At 39.0% G+C, this 24,156-nt stretch overlaps 1 protein-coding gene across 1 annotated transcript in view; it reads right to left on the bottom strand.

Moving 5' to 3' along the window:
* The window catches only part of LOC138319805 (serine/threonine-protein kinase D2-like), a 44,439-nt gene that overhangs the window by 19,663 nt on the left and 620 nt on the right, over positions 1-24,156 (bottom strand). The window contains exon 2 of the mRNA XM_069262935.1: positions 2,875-3,013. Coding sequence (XP_069119036.1) covers positions 2,875-3,013 — 139 coding nt within the window. The remainder of the gene's footprint in view (positions 1-2,874; positions 3,014-24,156) is intronic.

The following is a 24,156-nucleotide window of genomic DNA, read 5'->3' as shown; positions in this document are numbered from 1 at the left end:
CAGGGAATATAAAACAGGATAACACATTTCTAGGCTGGACAAATGGTTGGCTACCGATTCACACATTCATTTCAGTAAGTCGTTACAATTTTCTGATTGCTACTCTATTTATGCATTTCTTACACTTCTGTATTGAATGGCAATCCTTATTTATACACGTTCCTTCTGACCAGGATACACATGCAATTATATTCATCCTGATGATATCATCATGGAATTACATGTCTATCACTAGATCCTACTTGAGCCTTCATCCTGCATTCAAATAACTTCCTCCATCATTTGTAATGTAAGAATTAGATCTTCAAATTAAACTAAAATAATCAATAGTTCATCAATGCTATTTGTTTAACAATTAGCTATTGTTTCCATAGTGATGTAGAATGTAACATGCCTCTATACAGTAAGGCAAGTTTTATATCTATACTCATGTTTTGTCAATGACGTCTACTAAAATGACGAATATAATTTTGATTCACAATCAACAGAAGATTATGGGATTTAGACAAAAAACATAAATTTACCAGAGAGTGTTATAATAAACTGATGTATATTTATCCTTTTGAATTGAATGGTATTGAAAACCAATCTGGTACCAATCATACTGCTAGCATAGTAATTAGCACCATGTTTCTGGGGTTGGTGGTGTAGGCTGAGGGTGGAGGGGGTGGGGGTCGGGAGGGGGTGGGGTATGTTTCTGGGGTTGGTGGTGTAGGGTGAGGGTGGAGGTTGTGGGGATCGGGGGGTGGGGGATATGTTTCTGGGGTTGGTGGTGTAGGGTGTGGGAGGAGGAGGGAGGAGGGGGTTGGGGAGGGTATGTTTCTAAGGTTGTTGGTGTAGGGTGAGGGTGAAGAGAGGAAGGGGTGAGGAAGGTATGTTTCTGGGGTTGTTGGTGTAGGGTGAGGGTGAAGAGAGGAAGGGGTGGGAAGGGTATGTTTCTGGGGTTGGTAGTGTACGGTGAGGGTGGTAGGTGGGGATGGGGGGGGGGTATGTTTCTGGGGTTGTTGGTGTAGGGTGAGGGAGAAGAGAGGAAGGGGGTGGGGAGGGTATGTTTCTGGGGTTGGTGGTGTAGGGTGAGGGTGAAGAGAGGAGGGGGGGGGGAGGGTATGTTTCTGAGGTTGGTGGCGTAGGGTGAGGGTGGAGGGGGTGGGGTTCGGGGGAGGGTTATGTTTCTGGGGTTGGTGGTGGAGGGTGAGGGTGGAGGGGGTGGGGGTCTGGGGGGGTATGTTTCTGGGGTTGGTAGTGTAGAGTGAGGGTGGAGGGGGTGGGGGTCAGGGGGTCAGGGGTATGTTTCTGGGGTTGTTGGTGTAGGGTGAGAGTGAAGAGAGGAGGGGGTGGGGAGGGTATGTTTCTGGGGTTGGTGGTGTAGAGTGTGGGAGGAGAGGGGTGGGGAGGGTATGTTTCTGGGGTTGGTGGTGTAGGGTGAGGGTGAAGAGAGGAAGGGGGTGGGGAGGTTATGTTTCTGGGGTTGTTGGTGTAGGGTGAGGGTGAAGAGAAGAGGAGGTGGGAGTTGGGAGGGTATGTTTCTGGGGTTGGTGGTGTAGGGTGAGGGTGAAGAGAGGAAGGGGGTTGGGAGGGTATGTTTCTGGGGTTGGTGGTGTAGGGTGAGGGTGAAGAGAGGAGGAGGTGGTGGGGAGGGTATGTTTCTGGGGTTGGTGGTGTAGGGTGAGGGTGAAGAGAGGAAGGGGGTTGGGAGGGTATGTTTCTGGGGTTGGTGGTGTAGGGTGAGGGTGACGAGAGGAGGAGGTGGGGAGGGTATGTTTCTGGGGTTGGTGGTGTAGGGTGAGGGTGAAGAGAGGAGGAGGTTGGGAGGGTATGTTTCTGGGGTTGGTGGTGTAGGGTGAGGGTGATAAGAGAGGAGGAGGTGGGGAGGGTTATGTTTCTGGGGGCTAGGGTTGGTGGCGTGTAGGGTGAGGCGTGAGGAGTGAAGAGGGTGGGTATGTGGGTGGTGGTGGGAAGGGTGAAGAGAGGAAGGGGGTGGGAGGGTATGTTACTGGGGTTGGTGGTGTAGGGTGAGGGTGAAGAGAGGAAGGGGGTTGGGAGGGTATGTTTCTGGGGTTGGTGGTGTAGGGTGAGGGTGAAGAGAGGAAGGGGGTGGGGAGGTTATGTTTCTGGGGTTGTTGGTGTGTGAGGGTGAGGGTGTGAAGAGGGTATGTTTCTGGGGTTGTGGTGTTAGGTGGAGTGGAGGGGAGTTGGGAGGGTATGTTTCTGGGGTTGGTGGTGTAGGGTGAGGGTGACGAGAGGAGGAGGTGGGGAGGGTATGTTTCTGGGGTTGGTGGTGTAGGGTGAGGGTGAAGAGAGGAGGAGGTGGGGAGGGTATGTTTCTGGGGTTGGTGGTGTAGGGTGAGGGTGAAGGGTGAAGAGAAGGAGGTGGGGAGGGTATGTTTCTGGGGTTGGTGGTGTAGGGTGAGGGTGAAGAGAGGAGGAGGTGGGGAGGGTATGTTTCTGGGGTTGGTGGTGTAGGGTGAGGGTGAAGAGAGGAGGAGGTGGGGAGGGTATGTTTCTGGGGTTGGTGGTGTAGGGTGAGGGTGAAGAGAGGAGGAGGTGGGGAGGGTATGTTTCTGGGGTTGGTGGTGTAGGGTGAGGGTGAAGAGAAGAGGAGGTGGGGAGGGTATGTTTCTGGGGTTGGTGGTGTAGGGTGAGGTTGAAGAGAGGAGTGGGGTGGGGAGGGTATGTTTCTGGGGTTGGTGGTGTAGAGTGAGGGTGGAGGGGGTGGGGGTATGTTTCTAGGGTTGTTGGTATAGGGTGAGGGTGGAGGGGGTGGGGGTCGGGGGGTAGGGGGTGGGGGGTATGTTTCTGGAGTTGTTGGTGTAGGTGACGGTGGAGAGGGTAGTGGTGTGTATATATTGAGGGTTACAGGGTATGTTAACCTACCAGACAGGACGACCTCCACCAAACATCCCTCCTTGACATCGGCCGGCGAGTTGATCATCTGGAGTATATTGGCACTGCTGACATCATGGCGGAATAGTAGTATCTTGTCCACCAAACCGTAAAAGCCATGCTCCGGGAACTGTAAACAATCATAAACGACATATTAATATATCTTACAGGAAAGAGAGTGCCAAAAAACTTCATACCTAAATTGATTTATGTGACATACTTTAATTAGCTAGAAAGTTTTCTATAACTGTTGCAAGCAACTTCAAATAATAAAAGTGGCCAATGTTCAGTCTTCTTTATGCTTCACTTATTATTTTTTCCTGTGTTTTCTTGTTTTTTTGTTTTTGTTTTTTTTTTGTTTTTAAATGTCAGCATGTTAGAATTGTCCTTTTCAAGAGATTGAAATAAATGTGCCTTAATGTTGCATCTAATTTTTATCTATTGCTTCTTTAATGAGCTGGTTACAATGTTCACACTAAAGTTAATTAAGCAGTGGAGCTAATGGGATGAGTTATTTACATAGATAGTAGACAGGTCAGGTCCACACTATCTGACACACTGTTAAAGCTCATGATTTGGTAAGAGTACAGCCAGATATATAAATCTGGATCAGATCAAGTATAACTCACAAAACAAAACAACTTTGCTTTTCAACCAAACAAAACATCAGCACTTCTAACAGTGAACATAAGAGATATATTTTAATGATCCATGTAAATTTTGTCACACCACATAGTGCTTCACATATACATGGTACAGACACATCAACATAAAACATTAAATCAAAAAGTTTGATTTCTACTCAACAAACTTAAAAATAGTCAGAGAATAGAACAAGAGGCCCATGGTCCTTAACGGTCATCTGACTATTGACACAATACAACATAGTCGTTTAAAGATTTTAGCCTCTTTGACCCCTGTGGCCTTGAATGAAAGTCAAGGTCATTCATTTGAACAAACTTGGTAGCCCTTCATTCCAGCATGTCACTGGCCCAATATCGTGTCTCTAGGTCTCTTAGTTATTCACAAGAAGTTGTTTAAAGATTTTAGTCTATCTGACCCCTGTGACCTTGAATGAAGATCAAGGTCATTCATTTGAACAAACTAGATAGACCTTCATTCCAGCATGTCACAGGCCCAATATCAGGTCTCTAGGTCCTTTGGTTATTCACACGAAGTCTTTTAATGATTTAAGCATATTTGACCCCTGTGACCTTGAATGAAGGTCAAGGTCATTAATTTGAAGAAACTTGGTAGCCTTTCATCCCAGGATACTGCAGGCCCAATATAAGTACCCTGGGCCTTTCGGTTCTTGAGAAGAAGTTGTTTTAGCCTTTTTGACCGCTTTGACCTTGAATGAAGGTCAAGATCCTTCATTTGAATAAACTTGGTAGCCCTTTATATATCCCAGCATGCCGCAGGCCCAATATCATGTCTTTAGGACTCTGGTTATTCAAAAGAAGTTGTTTAAAATATTTTAGCCTATTTGACCCCCATGACCTTGAATGAAGGTCACAGTCATTCATTTGAACAAACTTGGTAGCCCTTCATCCCAGCATGCTGAAGGCCAAATATGAGTACCCTGGGCCTTTCGGTTCTTGAGAAGAAGTCATTTAAAGATTTTAGCCTATTTGACCCCTGTGACCTTGAATGAGCATCAAGGTCCTTCATTTGAACATACTTGGTAGCCCTTCATCCCAGCATGTCGCTGGGCCAATATCAGACCTCTAGGCCTCTTAGTTATTTACAAGAAGTTGTTAAAATATTTTAGCCTATTTGACCCCTGTGACCTTGAATGAAGGTCAAGGTCATTCATTTGAACAAACTTGGTAGCCCTTCATCCCAGCATGCCGCAGGCCAAATATGAGTACCCTGGGCCTTTAGGTTCTTGAGAAGTTGTTTAAAGATTTTAGCCTCTTTTACCCCTGTGACTTTGATTGAAGATCAAGGTCATTCATTTGAACAAACTTGGTAGCCCTTCATCCCAGCATGCCGCAGGCCCAATATGAGTACCCTGGGCCTTTTGGTTCTTGAGAAGTTCTTTAAAGATTTTAGCCTTTTTGACCCCTGTGACCTTGAATGAAGGTCAAGGTCATTCATTTTTACAAACTTGGTAGCCCTTTATCCCAGCATGTTACAGGCCAAATATCAGTGCTCTGGGTCTTTCGGTTATTGAGAAGAAGTCATTTGAATGAAAAGTTTGCGCACGGCGGACGACAGATGGCGCACGGCGCATGACGACGGACGATGCATGATGACAATAGGTCATCCTGACCCTTTGGGTCAGATGACCTAAAAGAACCAGCCATGGCCATCTACTTAACCTGCTATAGCTATCAAACTAACCTGCCATACTATCAAACTAACCTGCTATAGCTATCAAACTAACCAGCCATGCTATCAAACTCACCAGCCATGCAATCAAACTAACCAGCCATGCTATCAAACTAACCAGCTATAGCTATCAAACTAACCAGCCATGCTATCAAACTAACCTGCTATAGCTATCAAACTAACCTGCTATAGCTATCAAACTAACCTGCTATAGCTATCAAACTAACCTGCTATAGCTATCAAACTAACCTGCTATGCTATCAAACTAACCTGCTATGCTATCAAACTAACCTGCTATAGCTATCAAACTAACCTGCCATGCTATCAAACTAACCTGCTATAGCTATCAAACTAACCTGCTATAGCTATCAAACTAACCAGCCATGCTATCAAACTAACCTGCTATAGCTATCAAACTAACCTGCCATGCTATCAAACTAACCTGCTATAGCTATCAAACTAACCTGCCATGCTATCAAACTAACCTGCTATAGCTATCAAACTAACCTGCTATAGCTATCAAAGTAACCTGCTATAGCTATCAAACTAACCAGCTATAGCTATCAAACTAACCAGCTATAGCTATCAAACTAACCAGCCTTGTTATCAAACTAACCAGCCATGCTATCAAACTAACCAGCTATAGCTATCAAACTAACCAGCCATGTTATCAAACTAACCTGCTATAGCTATCAAACTAACCAGCCAGAGTCATCAAGCTAACCAGCTATGCTATCAAACTAACCTGCTATAGCTATCAAACTAACCAGCCATGCTATCATAGCTATCAAACTAACCAGCCAGAGTCATCAAGCTAACCAGCTATGCTATCAAACTAACCTGCTATAGCTATCAAACTAACCAGCCAGAGTCATCAAACTAACCAGCCATGCTATCAAACTAACCTGCCATGCTATCAAACTAACCAGCCATGCTATCAAACTAACCTGCCATGCTATCAAACTAACCAGCCATGCTATCAAACTAACCAGCCATGCTATCAAACTAACCAGCCATGCTATCAAACTAACCAGCCATGCTATCAAACTAACCTGCTATAGCTATCAAACTAACCTGCTATAGCTATCAAACTAACCAGCCATGCTATCAAACTAACCAGCCATGCTATCAAACTAACCTGCTATAGCTATCAAACTAACCAGCTATAGCTATCAAACTAACCAGCTATAGCTATCAAACTAACCAGCTATAGCTATCAAACTAACCAGCTAGAGTCATCAAACTAACCTGCTATAGCTATCAAACTAACCAGCCATACTATCAAACTAACCTGCTATAGCTATCAAACTTACCTGCTATAGCTATCAAACTAACCAGCTATAGCTATCAAACTAACCAGCCATGCTATCAAACTAACCTGCTATAGCTATCAAACTAACCAGCCAGAGTCATCAAGCTAACCAGCCATGCTATCAAACTAACCTGCTATAGCTATCAAACTAACCAGCTAGAGTCATCAAACTAACCAGCCAGAGTCATCAAACTAACCAGCCATGCTATCAAACTAACCTGCTATAGCTATCAAACTAACCAGCCATGCTATCAAACTAACCAGCCATGCTATCAAACTAACCTGCCATGCTATCAAACTAACCAGCCATGCTATCAAACTAACCAGCCATGCTATCAAACTAACCAGCCATGCTATCAAACTAACCTGCTATAGCTATCAAACTAACCTGCTATAGCTATCAAACTAACCAGCCATGCTATCAAACTAACCAGCCATGCTATCAAACTAACCTGCTATAGCTATCAAACTAACCAGCTATAGCTATCAAACTAACCAGCTATAGCTATCAAACTAACCAGCTATAGCTATCAAACTAACCAGCTATAGCTATCAAACTAACCAGCTATAGCTATCAAACTAACCAGCTAGAGTCATCAAACTAACCTGCTATAGCTATCAAACTAACCAGCCATGCTATCAAACTAACCTGCTATAGCTATCAAACTAACCTGCTATAGCTATCAAACTAACCTGCTATAGCTATCAAACTAACCAGCCATGCTATCAAACTAACCTGCCATGCTATCAAACTAACCAGCCATGCTATCAAACTAACCTACCATGCTATCAAACTAACCAGCTAGAGTCATCAAACTAACCAGCCAGAGTCATCAAGCTAACCAGCCATGCTATCAAACTAACCTGCTATAGCTATCAAACTAACCAGCTAGAGTCATCAAACTAACCAGCCAGAGTCATCAAACTAACCAGCCATGCTATCAAACTAACCTGCTATAGCTATCAAACTAACCAGCTAGAGTCATCAAACTAACCAGCCAGAGTCATCAAGCTAACCAGTCATAATTATCAAGCTAACCAGCTAGTTATCGAGCTAGCCAGTCATAGTCATCAAGCTAACAAGGCAAAGTCATCAAACTAACCAACCATTGTCATCAAGCTAACCAGTTATAGTCATCAAGCAAACCAGTCATTGTCATCAAGCCAACCAGTCATAGTCATCAAACTAACCAGTCATAGTCATCAAGCAAACCAGTCATAGTCATCAAGCTAACCAGTCATAGTCATCAAGCCAACCAGTCATAGTCATCAAACTAACCAGTCATAGTCATCAAGCTAACCAGTCATAGTCATCAAGCTAACCAGTCATGGTCATCAAGCTAACAAGGCATAGTCATCAAGCTAACCAACCATTTTCATCAAGCTAACCAGTCATAGTCATCAAGCTAACCAGTCATAGTCATCAAGCTAACCAGCAATAGTCATCAAGCTAACCAGCCATAGTCATCAAGCTAACCAGTCATAGTCATCAAGCTAACCAGTCATAGTCATCAAGCTAACCAGTCATAGTCATCAAGCTAACCAACCATTGTCATCAAGCTAACCAGCCATAGTCATCAAACTAACCAACCATTGTCATCAAGCTAACCAGCCATAGTCATCAAACTAACCAACCATTGTCATCAAACTAACCAGTCATAGTCATCAAGCTAGCCAGTCATAGTCATCAAGCTAACTTGTCAAAATCATCAAGCTAACAAGCCAAAGTCTTCAAGCTAACCAGTCATAGTCATTAAGCTAACTAACCATTGTCATCAAGCTAACCAGTCATAGTCATTAAGCTAACTAACCACTGTCATCAAGCTAACCAGCTATAGTCATTATACTAACCAGTTATAACTATTTATAATTAGTTCATTGGCCATAGCCATAATAGTCATTAAGCTAACCAGCTACTTATCTAGCTCCATGATTTTGTCATCATAGCCATTTGATTACTGAATATCTTTTTGTCTTCAGACAACTAGAATTAGGCAACAGGTCAAGTCTATAAAAGTTCTCTCCTTAAGGATGTATTCTACTGAGGTTTCAGTCCCGCTGAAGTCTCGTTTCGACTAAGATTAAAGAAGTTATGAGATTTTCAAATACAATTCATCAATATCTGTAGCAAGTTGCCAGTTGCAAATTTTGTCAAAAAATTACATTTCTATCTTAAGTAGATTTTTTTATCCGGGGATTTTAAGAAATGACGCATTTGGCGGCCATTTTGAAATTGTGTCTTTTTTGCTTTGAGTAGAGTCACAGTTTCACCATTTTTTACTGAAATTGTTTTAACTAAAATCATCACTGCGCCACCATTTGTAACTCTATCAAGCTAATTTTTTGCTGTAAATCTTTACTGGGTTATTGTTAATTAAAATATTGAGCATTAATGTGTGAAATGATACACTTTTGTCACTATATTTTTGCATTTAATGGTAATTGGAGCACATTTATTTTTGGCTCTAAAATATTGAAAAATAACAAATATTCAAATGGGGCAAAAAAGTAAGCACACGGACCCCCCATTTTTCTGCCGTATTTAGAAAGAACAACCCTTTCTCTATTGATATGCAAAATATAAACAAAAGTTTTATACCATAACCTTTTCTATAAACGGTTTAAGTTGGCAAAAAGGGCTGAAAATGGCGCATTTTGTAGCTGAAAATTAAGGGGTAGGGGTAGTATATGTTGTTATTCATTCTGAGAAAAAATATGAGTCTTCTTAATCAAAACTGGTATATTTTTAAAGAAGACCACTGGAAAATAAATTCTACAAACATCCATACATATCAAACACCTAATAAGAAAATTATGGCTTACATCTCTTGTATATATGGTCAAAACAGCAGAATTCCCATAAAATCCAATAATTTGTCAACTAGGCATCTTTGAGTGACAATAGCTCAAAAACGAGCACAAGGACATATGTTTTTTCTTCCATTTTCTTTATTTTTCTCCTATTTCCAAAAATTTATATGAGAAAAAAAGTTTAATACAAGAAAATTTTGACTTCTCAGAGGAGTACATCCTTAATAGCTATCAAGCTAAACTATTATTGCAGCCATTTAGCTCTGGCTCAATCACTTTATATATATAGCTATCACAAACTACACAACATAAAATGCTTCTTCTATACTATAAAAGCTTTCCAAAAATACTATGTATTGTATATGTGACATTCTATGCTAAAACAAAGACAAACCCCACTTAAGACAGGCCTTTAAATTGGTGTAAATTTCATTTCAAAATATTTCATTAATAATACAAGAAATATAAACATAATTACAACATAAATCATAAAATAATAAATATCAAACTTGTCAGTGTTGTGATACCTGGAAAATCAATGTTTGTATATCAGGCCAAATAAAATTATAGTTGTGTTTCCCCTTTCAGCTCTCAAAAAAATAGGGTAGATATGTAGGAAAAAAACTTTTTTTTTTTTTGGAGGGGGGGGGGGAGAGGAGGGGGGTGCAAAAGTATGTATCTATGGCTTATGATACATAAAGTATGATAGAGCACATGACAATAGAATATATTTCCAGAATGTACCAGAAAGTAAGTACTACATAAATAAAAGACAGGCAAAATTGGCATAAATTATGGTAAATGTCTTATCAGTTTTGCAGACAGTTGTACTCTTCTAGACTAAAATATATATAGAAACGTATGTCTTTCATATTGTTTTAAGCCTGCATGCTTTTGAAGTCTGTTGGTTTTCTTCATATTAAAGATAATATTAAATAAAATCTTTAATCTGAGATGGTATTTCTTAACACATTAACAAGCTTTAGATTTTTTTTTAATCCTGAATATGTGTCCAGATTCCCGACGCTTGACCCGGATATTAGAATAACCATAACAAATATGGCTGCCTGCTGCTGGCATGGTTTAATTTGGCTACTGATTTTTTTGAGGATTGTCTTTCAGTTTCTTTAAAATTGTTTTTTGTAACCATTAAATTTTACTGATCTGATAACTGAGATGACTTGTTTGGTGGTGTGTTATTGTTTTTTTAGAATCTGTGTAGTAAATTACGTAACTTTCACTTAAAACACTATGCATCACTATGAAGATCAGGTTGGTACCCGTCTACAATCGTCAGTAAATTAGTCAGCATGATTCCAGATTAAGATTTAAGATTTAAAGTTTTAATTTTGATGTTTTTCTTTTTCAAAATCTTTGAAAGATGTCACTAGCATTGGGCTAGTATGGCTAAAATTTCCACTAGCCCAATGCAAGCTGAAAATCCGAAAATGGACTACAGATAGCATAAAATGATTTAGGGTCAGTAGGAAAAAATGGGGTCAGTTGGGAAACAGGAAACACCACTTTATAATCTTATTTGGCCTCATATACAATAGTTGTAACATTCAATAGTAAGTGTTCATTAATGCATTAACCACAGATGTGCACATGCATGCAAGTTATCAAAATGCAAGATAAGAGGCTGTTTATGTGTACAGTAGAAAAGTTGTGTAGGACTACATTTAGTGCAGTAGACAATGATAAATAGATAAGGAGATTAAACTCACAGTATTGGGGATAACAGGCTGCAGCAAGTAGTTAGCAACAATTAGTATACAGTAAACAACAAATCAGAACTAATATGGGACTAAAGCATTTAACCTCATCACAAAGACCTCGAGAAATGATACACAAAGTGTTCAAATCTTTTCAAAAAATTCAAACACCAATATTCAGCATGACCAAACTTTCTTGAAAATATAGATAGTCACTGTTGTATGTTGTGCCTTGCTGTACAAGTATAGGTAGTCACTGTTGTATGTTGTACCCTGGTATCTGTACAAGTATAGGTAGTCACTGTTGTATGTTGTACCCTACTTTCTGTACAAGTATAGGTAGTCACTGTTGTATATTGTACCCTGGTATCTGTACAAGTATAGGTAGTCACTGTTGTATGTTGTACCCTACTCTCTGTACAAGTATAGGTAGTCACTGTTGTATGTTGTACCCTGGTCTCTGTACAAGTATAGGTAGTCACTGTTATATGTTGTACCCTGGTCTCTGTACAAGTATAGGTAGTCACTGTTGTATGTTGTACCCTGGTCTCTGTACAAGTATAGGTAGTCACTGTTGTATGTTGTATCCTGGTCTCTGTACAAGTATAGGTAGTCACTGTTGTATGTTGTATCCTGGTCTCTGTACAAATATAGGTAGTCTATGTTGTACCCTGGTCTCTGTACAAATATAGGTAGTCACTGTTGTATGTTGTACCCTAGTCTCTGTACAAGTATAGGTAGTCACTGTTGTATGTTGTACCCTGGTCTCTGTACAAGTATAGGTAGTCACTGTTGTATGTTGTACACTATTCTCTGTACAAGTATAGGTAGTCACTGTTGTATGTTGTACCCTGGTATCTGTACAAATATAGGTAGTCTATGTTGTACCCTGGTCTCTGTACAAATATAGGTAGTCACTGTTGTATGTTGTACCCTGGTCTCTGTACAAGTATAGGTAGTCACTGTTGTATGTTGTACCCTGGTCTCTGTACAAGTATAGGTAGTCACTGTTGTATGTTGTACCCTGGTCTCTGTACAAGTATAGGTAGTCACTGTTGTATGTTGTACCCTGGTCTCTGTACAAGTATAGGTAGTCACTGTTGTATGTTGTACCCTGGTCTCTGTACAAGTATAGGTAGTCACTGTTGTATGTTGTACCCTGGTCTCTGTACAAGTATAGGTAGTCACTGTTGTATGTTGTACCCTGGTCTCTGTACAAGTATAGGTAGTCACTGTTGTATGTTGTACCCTGGTCTCTGTACAAGTATAGGTAGTCACTGTTGTATGTTGTACCCTGGTCTCTGTACAAGTATAGGTAGTCACTGTTGTATGTTGTACCCTGGTCTCTGTACAAGTATAGGTAGTCACTGTTGTATGTTGTACCCTGGTCTCTGTACAAGTATAGGTAGTCACTGTTGTATGTTGTACCCTGGTCTCTGTACAAGTATAGGTAGTCACTGTTGTATGTTGTACCCTGGTCTCTGTACAAGTATAGGTAGTCACTGTTGTATGTTGTACCCTGGTATCTGTACAAATATAGGTAGTCTATGTTGTACCCTGGTCTCTGTACAAATATAGGTAGTCACTGTTGTATGTTGTACCCTATTCTCTGTACAAGTATAGGTAGTCACTGTTGTATGTTGTACCCTGGTCTCTGTACAAGTATAGGTAGTCACTGTTGTATGTTGTACCCTGGTCTCTGTACAAATATAGGTAGTCACTGTTGTATGTTGTACCCTGGTCTCTGTACAAGTATAGGTAGTCACTGTTGTATGTTGTACCCTGGTCTCTGTACAAGTATAGGTAGTCACTGTTGTATGTTGTACCCTGGTCTCTGTACAAGTATAGGTAGTCACTGTTGTATGTTGTACCCTGGTCTCTGTACAAGTATAGGTAGTCACTGTTGTATGTTGTACCCTATCTCTGTACAAGTATAGGTAGTCACTGTTGTATGTTGTACCCTGGTCTCTGTACAAGTATAGGTAGTCACTGTTGTATGTTGTACCCTGGTCTCTGTACAAGTATAGGTAGTCACTGTTGTATGTTGTACCCTACTCTCTGTACAAGTATAGGTAGTCACTGTTGTATGTTGTACCCTGGTCTCTGTACAAGTATAGGTAGTCACTGTTGTATGTTGTACCCTACTCTCTGTACAAGTATAGGTAGTCACTGTTGTATGTTGTACCCTGGTCTCTGTACAAGTATAGGTAGTCACTGTTGTATGTTGTACCCTGGTCTCTGTACAAGTATAGGTAGTCACTGTTGTATGTTGTACCCTGGTCTCTGTACAAGTATAGGTAGTCACTGTTGTATGTTGTACCCTGGTCTCTGTACAAGTATAGGTAGTCACTGTTGTATGTTGTACCCTGGTCTCTGTACAAGTATAGGTAGTCACTGTTGTATGTTGTACCCTGGTCTCTCTGTACAAGTATAGGTAGTCACTGTTGTATGTTGTACCCTGGTCTCTGTACAAGTATAGGTAGTCACTGTTGTATGTTGTACCCTGGTCTCTGTACAAGTATAGGTAGTCACTGTTGTATGTTGTACCCTACTCTCTGTACAAGTATAGGTAGTCACTGTTGTATGTTGTACCCTGGTCTCTGTACAAGTATAGGTAGTCACTGTTGTATGTTGTACCTGGTCTCTGTACAAGTATAGGTAGTCACTGTTGTATGTTGTACCCTGGTCTCTGTACAAGTATAGGTAGTCACTGTTGTATGTTGTACCCTGGTCTCTGTACAAGTATAGGTAGTCACTGTTGTATGTTGTACCCTGGTCTCTGTACAAGTATAGGTAGTCACTGTTGTATGTTGTACCCTACTCTCTGTACAAGTATAGGTAGTCACTGTTGTATGTTGTATCCTGTCTCTGTACAAGTATAGGTAGTCACTGTTGTATGTTGTACCCTGGTCTCTGTACAAGTATAGGTAGTCACTGTTGTATGTTGTACCCTGGTCTCTGTACAAGTATAGGTAGTCACTGTTGTATGTTGTACCCTACTCTCTGTACAAGTATAGGTAGTCACTGTTGTATGTTGTACCCTGGTCTCTGTACAAGTATAGGTAGTCACTGTTGTATGTTGTACCCTACTCTCTGTACAAGTATAGGTAGTCACTGTTGTATGTTGTACCCTGGTCTCTGTACAAGTATAGGTAGTCACTGTTGTATGTTGTACCCTACTCTCTGTACAAGTATAGGTAGTCACTGTTGTATGTTGTACCCTGGTCTCTGTACAAATATAGGTAGTCACTGTTGTATGTTGTACCCTACTCTCTGTACAAGTATAGGTAGTCACTGTTGTATGTTGTACCCTGGTCTCTGTACAAGTATAGGTAGTCACTGTTGTATGTTGTACCCTGGTCTCTGTACAAGTATAGGTAGTCACTGTTGTATGTTGTACCCTACTCTCTGTACAAGTATAGGTAGTCACTGTTGTATGTTGTACCCTGGTCTCTGTACAAGTATAGGTAGTCACTGTTGTATGTTGTACCCTGGTCTCTGTACAAGTATAGGTAGTCACTGTTGTATGTTGTACCCTGGTCTCTGTACAAGTATAGGTAGTCACTGTTGTATGTTGTACCCTGGTCTCTGTACAAGTATAGGTAGTCACTGTTGTATGTTGTACCCTGGTCTCTGTACAAGTATAGGTAGTCACTGTTGTATGTTGTACCCTGGTCTCTGTACAAGTATAGGTAGTCACTGTTGTATGTTGTACCCTGGTCTCTGTACAAGTATAGGTAGTCACTGTTGTATGTTGTACCCTGGTCTCTGTACAAGTATAGGTAGTCACTGTTGTATGTTGTACCCTGGTCTCTGTACAAGTATAGGTAGTCACTGTTGTATGTTGTACCCTGGTCTCTGTACAAGTATAGGTAGTCACTGTTGTATGTTGTACCCTGGTCTCTGTACAAGTATAGGTAGTCACTGTTGTATGTTGTACCCTACTCTCTGTACAAGTATAGGTAGTCACTGTTGTATGTTGTACCCTGGTCTCTGTACAAGTATAGGTAGTCACTGTTGTATGTTGTACCCTGGTCTCTGTACAAGTATAGGTAGTCACTGTTGTATGTTGTACCCTGGTCTCTGTACAAGTATAGGTAGTCACTGTTGTATGTTGTACCCTGGTCTCTGTACAAGTATAGGTAGTCACTGTTGTATGTTGTACCCTGGTCTCTGTACAAGTATAGGTAGTCACTGTTGTATGTTGTACCCTGGTCTCTGTACAAGTATAGGTAGTCACTGTTGTATGTTGTACCCTGGTCTCTGTACAAGTATAGGTAGTCACTGTTGTATGTTGTACCCTGGTCTCTGTACAAGTATAGGTAGTCACTGTTGTATGTTGTACCCTGGTCTCTGTACAAGTATAGGTAGTCACTGTTGTATGTGTTGTACCCTGGTCTCTGTAACAAGTATAGGTAGTCACTGTTGTATGTTGTACCCTGGTCTCTGTACAAGTATAGGTAGTCACTGTTGTATGTTGTACCCTGGTCTCTGTACAAGTATAGGTAGTCACTGTTGTATGTTGTACCCTATTCTCTGTACAAGTATAGGTAGTCACTGTTGTATGTTGTACCCTGGTCTCTGTACAAGTATAGGTAGTCACTGTTGTATGTTGTACCCTGGTCTCTGTACAAGTATAGGTAGTCACTGTTGTATGTTGTACCCTGGTCTCTGTACAAGTATAGGTAGTCACTGTTGTATGTTGTACCCTATTCTCTGTACAAGTATAGGTAGTCACTGTTGTATGTTGTACCCTGGTCTCTGTACAAATATAGGTAGTCACTGTTGTATGTTGTACCCTGGTCTCTGTACAAGTATAGGGTAGTCACTGTTGTATGTTGTACCCTGGTCTCTGTACAAGTATAGGTAGTCACTGTTGTATGTTGTACCCTGGTCTCTGTACAAGTATAGGTAGTCACTGTTGTATGTTGTACCCTGGTCTCTGTACAAGTATAGGTAGTCACTGTTGTATGTTGTACCCTGGTCTCTGTACAAGTATAGGTAGTCACTGTTGTATGTTGTACCCTGGTCTCTGTACAAGTATAGGTAGTCACTGTTGTATGTTGTACCCTGGTCTCTGTACAAGTATAGGTAGTCACTGTTGTATGTTGTACCCTGGTCTCTGTACAAGTATAGGTAGTCACTGTTGTATGTTGTACCCTGGTCTCTGTACAAGTATAGGTAGTCACTGTTGTATGTTGTACCCTGGTCTCTGTACAAGTATAGGTAGTCACTGTTGTATGTTGTACCCTGGTCTCTGTACAAGTATAGGTAGTCACTGTTGTATGTTGTACCCTGGTCTCTGTACAAGTATAGGTAGTCACTGTTGTATGTTGTACCCTGGTCTCTGTACAAGTATAGGTAGTCACTGTTGTATGTTGTACCCTGGTCTCTGTACAAGTATAGGTAGTCACTGTTGTATGTTGTACCCTACTCTCTGTACAAGTATAGGTAGTCACTGTTGTATGTTGTACCCTGGTCTCTGTACAAGTATAGGTAGTCACTGTTGTATGTTGTACCCTGTCTCTGTACAAGTATAGGTAGTCACTGTTGTATGTTGTACCTGTCTCTGTACAAGTAGTAGTCACTGTTGTATGTTGTACCCTACTCTTTGTACAAGTATATAGGTAGTCACTGTATCCCAGCCTACTTGTATAAATGGATGGACAATGCTTTGTCCTGCTTACAGTACACGTTTCAAATGTCATTGAGGAAGTTCAATGTCCATGGCATAACCAGCCCTATAACCCTATCAACATGTATGACGCTAACCTGGCTCTGTACAATAAGTAGTCACTGTTGTATGTTGTACCCTGTCTCTGTACAAGTATAGTAGTCACTGTTGTATATGTTCGTACCCTAGTGTCCTCTCTGTACAAGTATAGGTAGTCACTGTTGTATGTTGTACCCTGGTCTCTGTACAAGTATAGGTAGTCACTGTTGTATGTTGTACCCTGGTCTCTGTACAAGTATAGGTTGTCACTGTTGTATGTTGTACCCTACTCTCTGTACAAGTATAGGTAGTCACTGTTGTATGTTGTACCCTGGTCTCTGTACAAGTATAGGTAGTCACTGTTGTATGTTGTACCCTGGTCTCTGTACAAGTATAGGTAGTCACTGTTGTATGTTGTACCCTGGTCTCTGTACAAGTATAGGTAGTCACTGATGTATGTTGTACCCTGGTCTCCGTACAAATATAGGTAGTTACTGTTATATGTTGTACCCTGGTCTCCGTACAAGTATAGGTAGTCACTGTTGTGTGTTGTATCCTGTTCTCTGTACAAGTATGGGTAGTCACTGTTGTATGTTGTACCCTGGTCTCTGTACAAGTATAGGTAGTCACTGTTGTATGTTGTACCCTACTCTCTGTACAAGTATAGGTAGTCACTGTTGTATGTTGTACCCTGGTCTCTGTACAAGTATAGGTAGTCACTGTTGTATGTTGTACCCTAGTCTCTGTACAAGTATAGGTAGTCACTGTTGTATGTTGTACCCTGGTCTCTGTACAAGTACAGATAGTCACTGTTGTATGTTGTACCCTACTCTTTGTACAAGTATATAGGTAGTCACTGTATCCCAGCCTACTTGTATAAATGGATGGACAATGCTTTGTCCTGCTTACAGTACACGTTTCAAATGTCATTGAGGAAGTTCAATGTCCATGGCATAACCAGCCCTATAACCCTATCAACATGGCTAATTCTGACTGCATAATCAATGTAAAACAAAATCTATTTTAACACTTCCATCCTGATGACATTTGATGCCATTCTCTATTTATACCCTAGTCATATAGATTATAATATAAAGTGGACATGAAATATTGACACCAATGTTCTCTATTTTTAGTCTCAGGCATGTTATTTCACCTTAGAGTTTTAAATCTTAATCAAATTTCCATTACCTTATCAATTTTTGCCTAATTACTATCTATTTCCATGTTTGTGTAATGTTCTCATCAAAATTGCCTAACACTGATCAGTTAATCTTCGTCACGTCTTAATGTTTTCTTATTGTGATGTCATTACACAGGCAGTCTCATAGGTGTTCCTCTATATGCATAAACAATTCAGTAATGTACGATTGAAATTTAAACAGAATTATATTTACAAAATAATGTTGCAATAATAATTTAGAAAGTAAATATACATATATGGTCCTATATATAAAACTGAGAAACTGCAGATAAATATTATCACTTTAATATTATGGAGCATTGCAGACAAATAGTCATATCTACTAGAGATGTGCAATCAGTTTGAAATCATAATCAATTATCGGTTTGTAATCGGAAGTCAAAAATCCATCAATAATCAATTAAATTATTGGTTTCTAGTAAATAATATTTCGGACATAAAATTTGCTGTTGTTTATATACTGTATTTTCCCAATTGAGAGTGCCCCCTCTAATATTAGGCGCCCCATATATTTTTTGCTGAAAAACGTCAACTAATTTCAAACAATTTTTGTGCCAGATTGTGATGATTTGTCTTTGCAGATGCTAATAAAATACTGTTTTACATCAGTTTGATGCTTAATATATATCTGATCATCTCAGTCAATTACCAACGCCTGGCACCCTTATTAGGGAAAATACAGTACTTTTCTGCAATATATTTCTTTAGATATGGAATATTTACACAAAAGTTTAAAATCTTAATTAATCAAGGTACTCATATAAAATTTCATTTTCTGATCATGATGAGAAAAGAGAAAACATTCAACAGCAACTCAGTAACGATTGAAAAGATCTCTGTTAAATTGTATGTAAAAGTAACAACATACACTCTACCTATTTGATTAGTGATTATCGATTATGAATTTTCATAATTGATAATGGAAATTGAAATGCGCGGCATACCAACTGATTATCGATTATAATTAGTTATCGGCCCACAACTACATATGGCATTAAGGAGCATTGCTCAATTTGTTTTTTAGTTGTCTGCCATGTTATATAGAAACAATGGAAGTACCTGCTCCTGTTTAATTCTCCAACGACTACTTGACCGGGAAGTAATGTGAACTACCAGGACTGTACAGACAGTCATATCACAATAGCTGTAGGGAAGGAAGTCTTTATACAAATTAATGGACTTATGATGGAATTATGTACTATAGTAGTTATCTAACATTACACAACACTATATCTAGCCTCAGGGGCTATTGGAAGCAAACGACAAAAATCGTCACACTATTATTGTTTACAGCAAAAAATCAATTGTTTACGATGATCACATCATTAGTATATGGTGTGCATATTATGTGTAATAGGACGATCAGGAAAATAAAAAGGAAATAGTCATGATCATCGTACAATTTTAAATCAATAATATTATACACAGCTATTATATCCATGCCCATTACACTTCAAATAATTTATATCAGTGATATTTTTTCTTATCTTATTGAAGAACTACAGTATATAAATTGACCATGAAAGTCTACAAAATGCAAGCAAATTGGGTAATTTCACCTTTTAACTACATTTATTTAGCAAATAATGGGATTATGAATGTCAATTGCAACTGGACAACACGTTAGCTAGCTCAAGGTGCTTCTTGTTGAATTTGTCGTTGTCCATATACACTCTATCTCGTATAACTGGCCAATTGGTCATATTGTCCATCTGACATTCATAATAATTTTCCTATAATTGCCAACTGAAAGCAGTTCAATACTTATATTTACATTTGATACTATTTTCCAATAAAATCTCTCAAGATTTTACACCAAGAATTTACAATAAAAAATTCATAATCTCCAACAAGGAAGGAGCAATCATTTCAAAAATCAGCTTCCGTGATCGCTGGAACGACAATTGTCACATCACTATATGATAATGATGCCAAAATAGTTATAAGCAGATGGCAGTTCATGGTCTGTCTTTAAGAAGATTACATAGAGGGATTACAGTGAAAATTTCAATATAATGTAATTAAAAGCGGTAGTATGGGGTGTAGGTGGGTGATTATCAACTATATACTTTGATACAGCAATATGCTGATTCATTGAAGAATCTGTACAAGTGTACCAAATGAAGGGTGGTGGTCAGGATTAATTAATCTTGAATGGTAATAAAAAGCTGCAGGCTTATAGATTAACATTGAAACGATAGCTATTACTACCAGAAGATCTAAGGTACATATGTACATCTACTGATCACAAAAGAGGAAATGCTTGTTTTCTTCCTTTTAATTTCTGTCTGAATATGTTCTACAATAACCAAGTCATTTATATATATATGAAACAAGAGGCCCATGGGCCTTAACGGTCATCTGACTATTAGTACAATACAACATAATCGTTTAAAGATTTTAGCCTATTTGACCACTGTGACCTTGATTGAAGGTCAAGGTAATTCATTTGAACAAACTTGGTAGTCCTTCATCCCAGCATGCTACATGCCCAATATCAGTACCCTGGGCCTTCTGGTTCTTAAGAAGAATTCATTTAAAGATTTTAGCCTATTTGACCCCTGTGACCTTGAATGAAGATCAAGGTCATTCATTTGGACAAACTTGGTAGCCCTTCATCCCAGCATGCCACAGGCCTAATATCAGGTCTCTAGGCCTCATAGTTATTCACAAGAATTTGTTTAAATGATTTTAGCCTATTTGACCCCTGTGACCTTGAATGAAGGTCAAGGTCATTTATTTGAACTAACTTGGTAGCCCTTCATCCCAGCATCCTACAGGCCAAATATCAGTACCCTGGGCCTTCTGGTTCTTGAGAAGAAGTCGTTTAAAGATTTTAGCCTATTTGACCCTCGTGACCTTGAATGAAGGTCAAGGTCATTTATTTGAACAAACTTGGTAGCCCTTCATCCCAGCATCCTACAGGGCAAATATCAGTAACCTGGGCCTTCTGGTTCTTGAGAAGAAGTTGTTTAAAGATTTTAGCCTATTTGACCCTCGTGACCTTGAATGAAGGTCAAGGTCATTTATTTGAACAATCTTGGTAGCCCTTCATCCCAGCATGCCACAGGCCTAATATCAGGTCTCTAGGCCTCTTAGTTATTCACAAGCAGTTGTTTAAAGGATTTTAGCCTATTTGACCCCTGTGACCTTGAATGAAGGTCAAGGTCATTTATTCGAACAAACTTGGTAGCCCTTCATCCAAGCATGTCACAGTCCCAATATCAGTACCCTGGGCCTTCTGGTTCTTGAGAAGAAGTTGTTTAAAGATTTTAGCCTTTTTGACCCTCGTGACCTTGAATGAAAGTCAAGGTCATTTATTTGAACAAACTTGGTAGCCCTTCATCCCAGCATCCTACAGGGCAAATATCAGTACCCTGGGCCTTCTGGTTCTTGAGAAGAAGTTGTTTAAAGATTTTAGCCTATTTGACCCTCGTGACCTTGAATGAAGGTCAAGGTCATTTATTTGAACAAACTTGGTAGCCCTTCATCCCAGCATGCCACAGGCCTAATATCAGGTCTCTAGGCCTCTTAGTTATTCACAAGAAGTTATTTAAAGGATTTTAGCCTATTTGACCAGTGTGACCTTGAATGAAGGTCAAGGTCATTTATTTGAACAAACTTGGTAGCCCTTCATCCCAGCATCCTACAGGGCAAATATCAGTACCCTGGGCCTTCTGGTTCTTGAGAAGAAGTTGTTTAAAGATTTTAGCCTTTTTGACCCCTGTGACCTTGATTGAAGGTCAAGGTCATTCATTTGAACAAACTTGGTAGCCCTTCATCCAAGCATGTCACAGGCCCAATATCAGTACCCTGGGCCTTCTGGTTCTTGAGAAGAAGTTGTTTAAAGATTTTAGCCTATTTGACCCTCGAGACCTTGAATGAAGGTCAAGGTCATTTATTTGAACAAACTTAGTAGCCCTTCATCCCAGCATGCCACAGGCCTAATATCAGGTCTCTAGGCCTCTTAGTTATTCACAAGAAGTTGTTTAAAGGATTTTAGCCTATTTGACCCTCGTGACCTTGAATGAAGGTCAAGGTCATTTATTCGAACAAACTTGGTAGCCCTTCATCCCAGCATCCTACAGGGCAAATATCAGTACCCTGGGCCTTCTGGTTCTTGAGAAGAAGTTGTTTAAAAATTTTAGCCTTTTTGACCCCTGTGACCTTGAATGAAGGTCAAGGTCATTCATTTGAACAAACTTGGTAGCCCTCCATCCCAGCAACCTACACGCCAAATATGAGTACCCTGGGCCTTCTGGTTCTTGAGAAGAAGTCGTTTGAATAAAAAGTTTACGCACGGCGCACGGCGCACGGCGACGGACGGTGCATGATGACAATAGGTCATCCTGACCCTTCGGGTCAGATGACCTAAAAAGGAGTTTTATACAGTTTTAACTCCAATGGTAGGTTCATATTAGAAAACGTTTGGGTCAAATGAAACACAACAGCATTATATCTAATGTTGTTTTTTCTAAATATCTAAATTAAACCAATCATATTCTTTTAAGCATATAAATTTATATATATCACATATAGATTTATATATCTCATATATAGATTTATATGTATTGCATATCAAAATTTACTGAAAACTATTAATTTAGTTACTTGATCTTAAGGTTTTTACTTCAGATTTAAATATAAGTGAAAGCATTTTGACTTTATTAAATTCACCCCCCAACTATATATATGCTTGCAAAGAAAATTTCTGATTAAAGTAACTATTAAAATACAATTTTTGACAATTTTAATAATCTAATTAAGGGTTAATTTCTATTTTCCATAATGTCACATTTTGTTTAGTTCCTACAACTAATTGTATACAGACTGGTTCTAATTACAAATGGAATACAAAATCTTATCTATCTATAGATATATAAAGAAATGCAATGTCTTATATATTTGCAGCAAGGATTATAATACACTATCAATTTAATTAGGAAGACAAAACTGGGAAGTCTAAAGATGCTCTAGCCAATAGAGCATAAACCATACTCATCATATACGTCCAATTAACACAAAAAATAATATAAAATCATTTATTTTGCTTTTGGTGAATGCACAATCAGTATTTCATTCCATTTGATACACATGGATTTTTTTTCCGGTACATGATCATTCAGAATAAAAAGCTCAAACTTTTCAGACAATGGTATAAATTATTAAGTAACTTTTGTAACTGAAGACAAATACTAATTTGTTTGCTCCTGTTTTTAATGAGAAAAAAATAATATTTGTCAATGGTGGAGCATCTTTAATTGTTACAATCACGAAAAACATGTGCGATGTATTTAGAATAAGTAAAATTAGTTTGTAATGCACCAAAATCATAGAAATCTTTTTATGAAACATCTATATTCTATAACTCTATATAAATGATTATATAGACAGACATAGTCCATTTTCTTGTCCACTTATGATTATAATATTGCAAAAATAATGTATATATCAATATACCGGTACCTCAATTTTAAGACCCTAAAACGATGTGGACCTTCTGTAAGTCTCACCTTCTGATGATTGTGACATTGTTTATTCTGATGATTGTGACATCCTTTATTTTGATGATTGTGACATCCTTTATTTTGATGATTGTGACATCGTTTATTTTGATGATTGCAATTTGTGACATGCTGAATTGATCTGTTAATTAAACTGCATCAATTTTTCATTTAACAACCATTCCTTAGAGAATATCTGAAGTCTGAATTCATAAATGGAATACTAAAAAATTGATCGTGTGTTATAATTGCCTCTCTATCCTTGTTTGTGGATGTTAAATGCAAATAAATGAATTGAATTGTATATTATAATAAAATTATTACCGAATGACAAGGGAAAATCAATGATATTAGATCTCTAGTAAACAAACTTTGTTTCAAGTTGATGAAATTTAATAATTAAATACTTCAAAAGATTTATTATTATTATAGAATACAGGACTGTTTTCACTGTCTGGAAAAATATATAACATACAGAAGATGTAATTTTATCAATTTAAATTTTCCCATTTTATATTAATTAAAATTGAAAACCCTGCCACCAGTTCAAAGAATGGATCTCCCTTAAATTAAATATAATCTGAAGAAAAATGCTATAACTTAATTTCAAATCGATCTTAAAATCTGATGATATATTTACTAATCAAACAACAGTAGATGTCAATAAACGATTAGTTGTC

This window comes from Argopecten irradians, chromosome 3 (genome assembly GCF_041381155.1).
Source record: "Argopecten irradians isolate NY chromosome 3, Ai_NY, whole genome shotgun sequence".
Taxonomy (NCBI): Eukaryota; Metazoa; Mollusca; class Bivalvia; order Pectinida; family Pectinidae; genus Argopecten; species Argopecten irradians.
The sequence above is the reverse complement of the archived record's forward strand: the minus strand, read 5'-3'. Positions and strand labels throughout refer to the sequence as shown.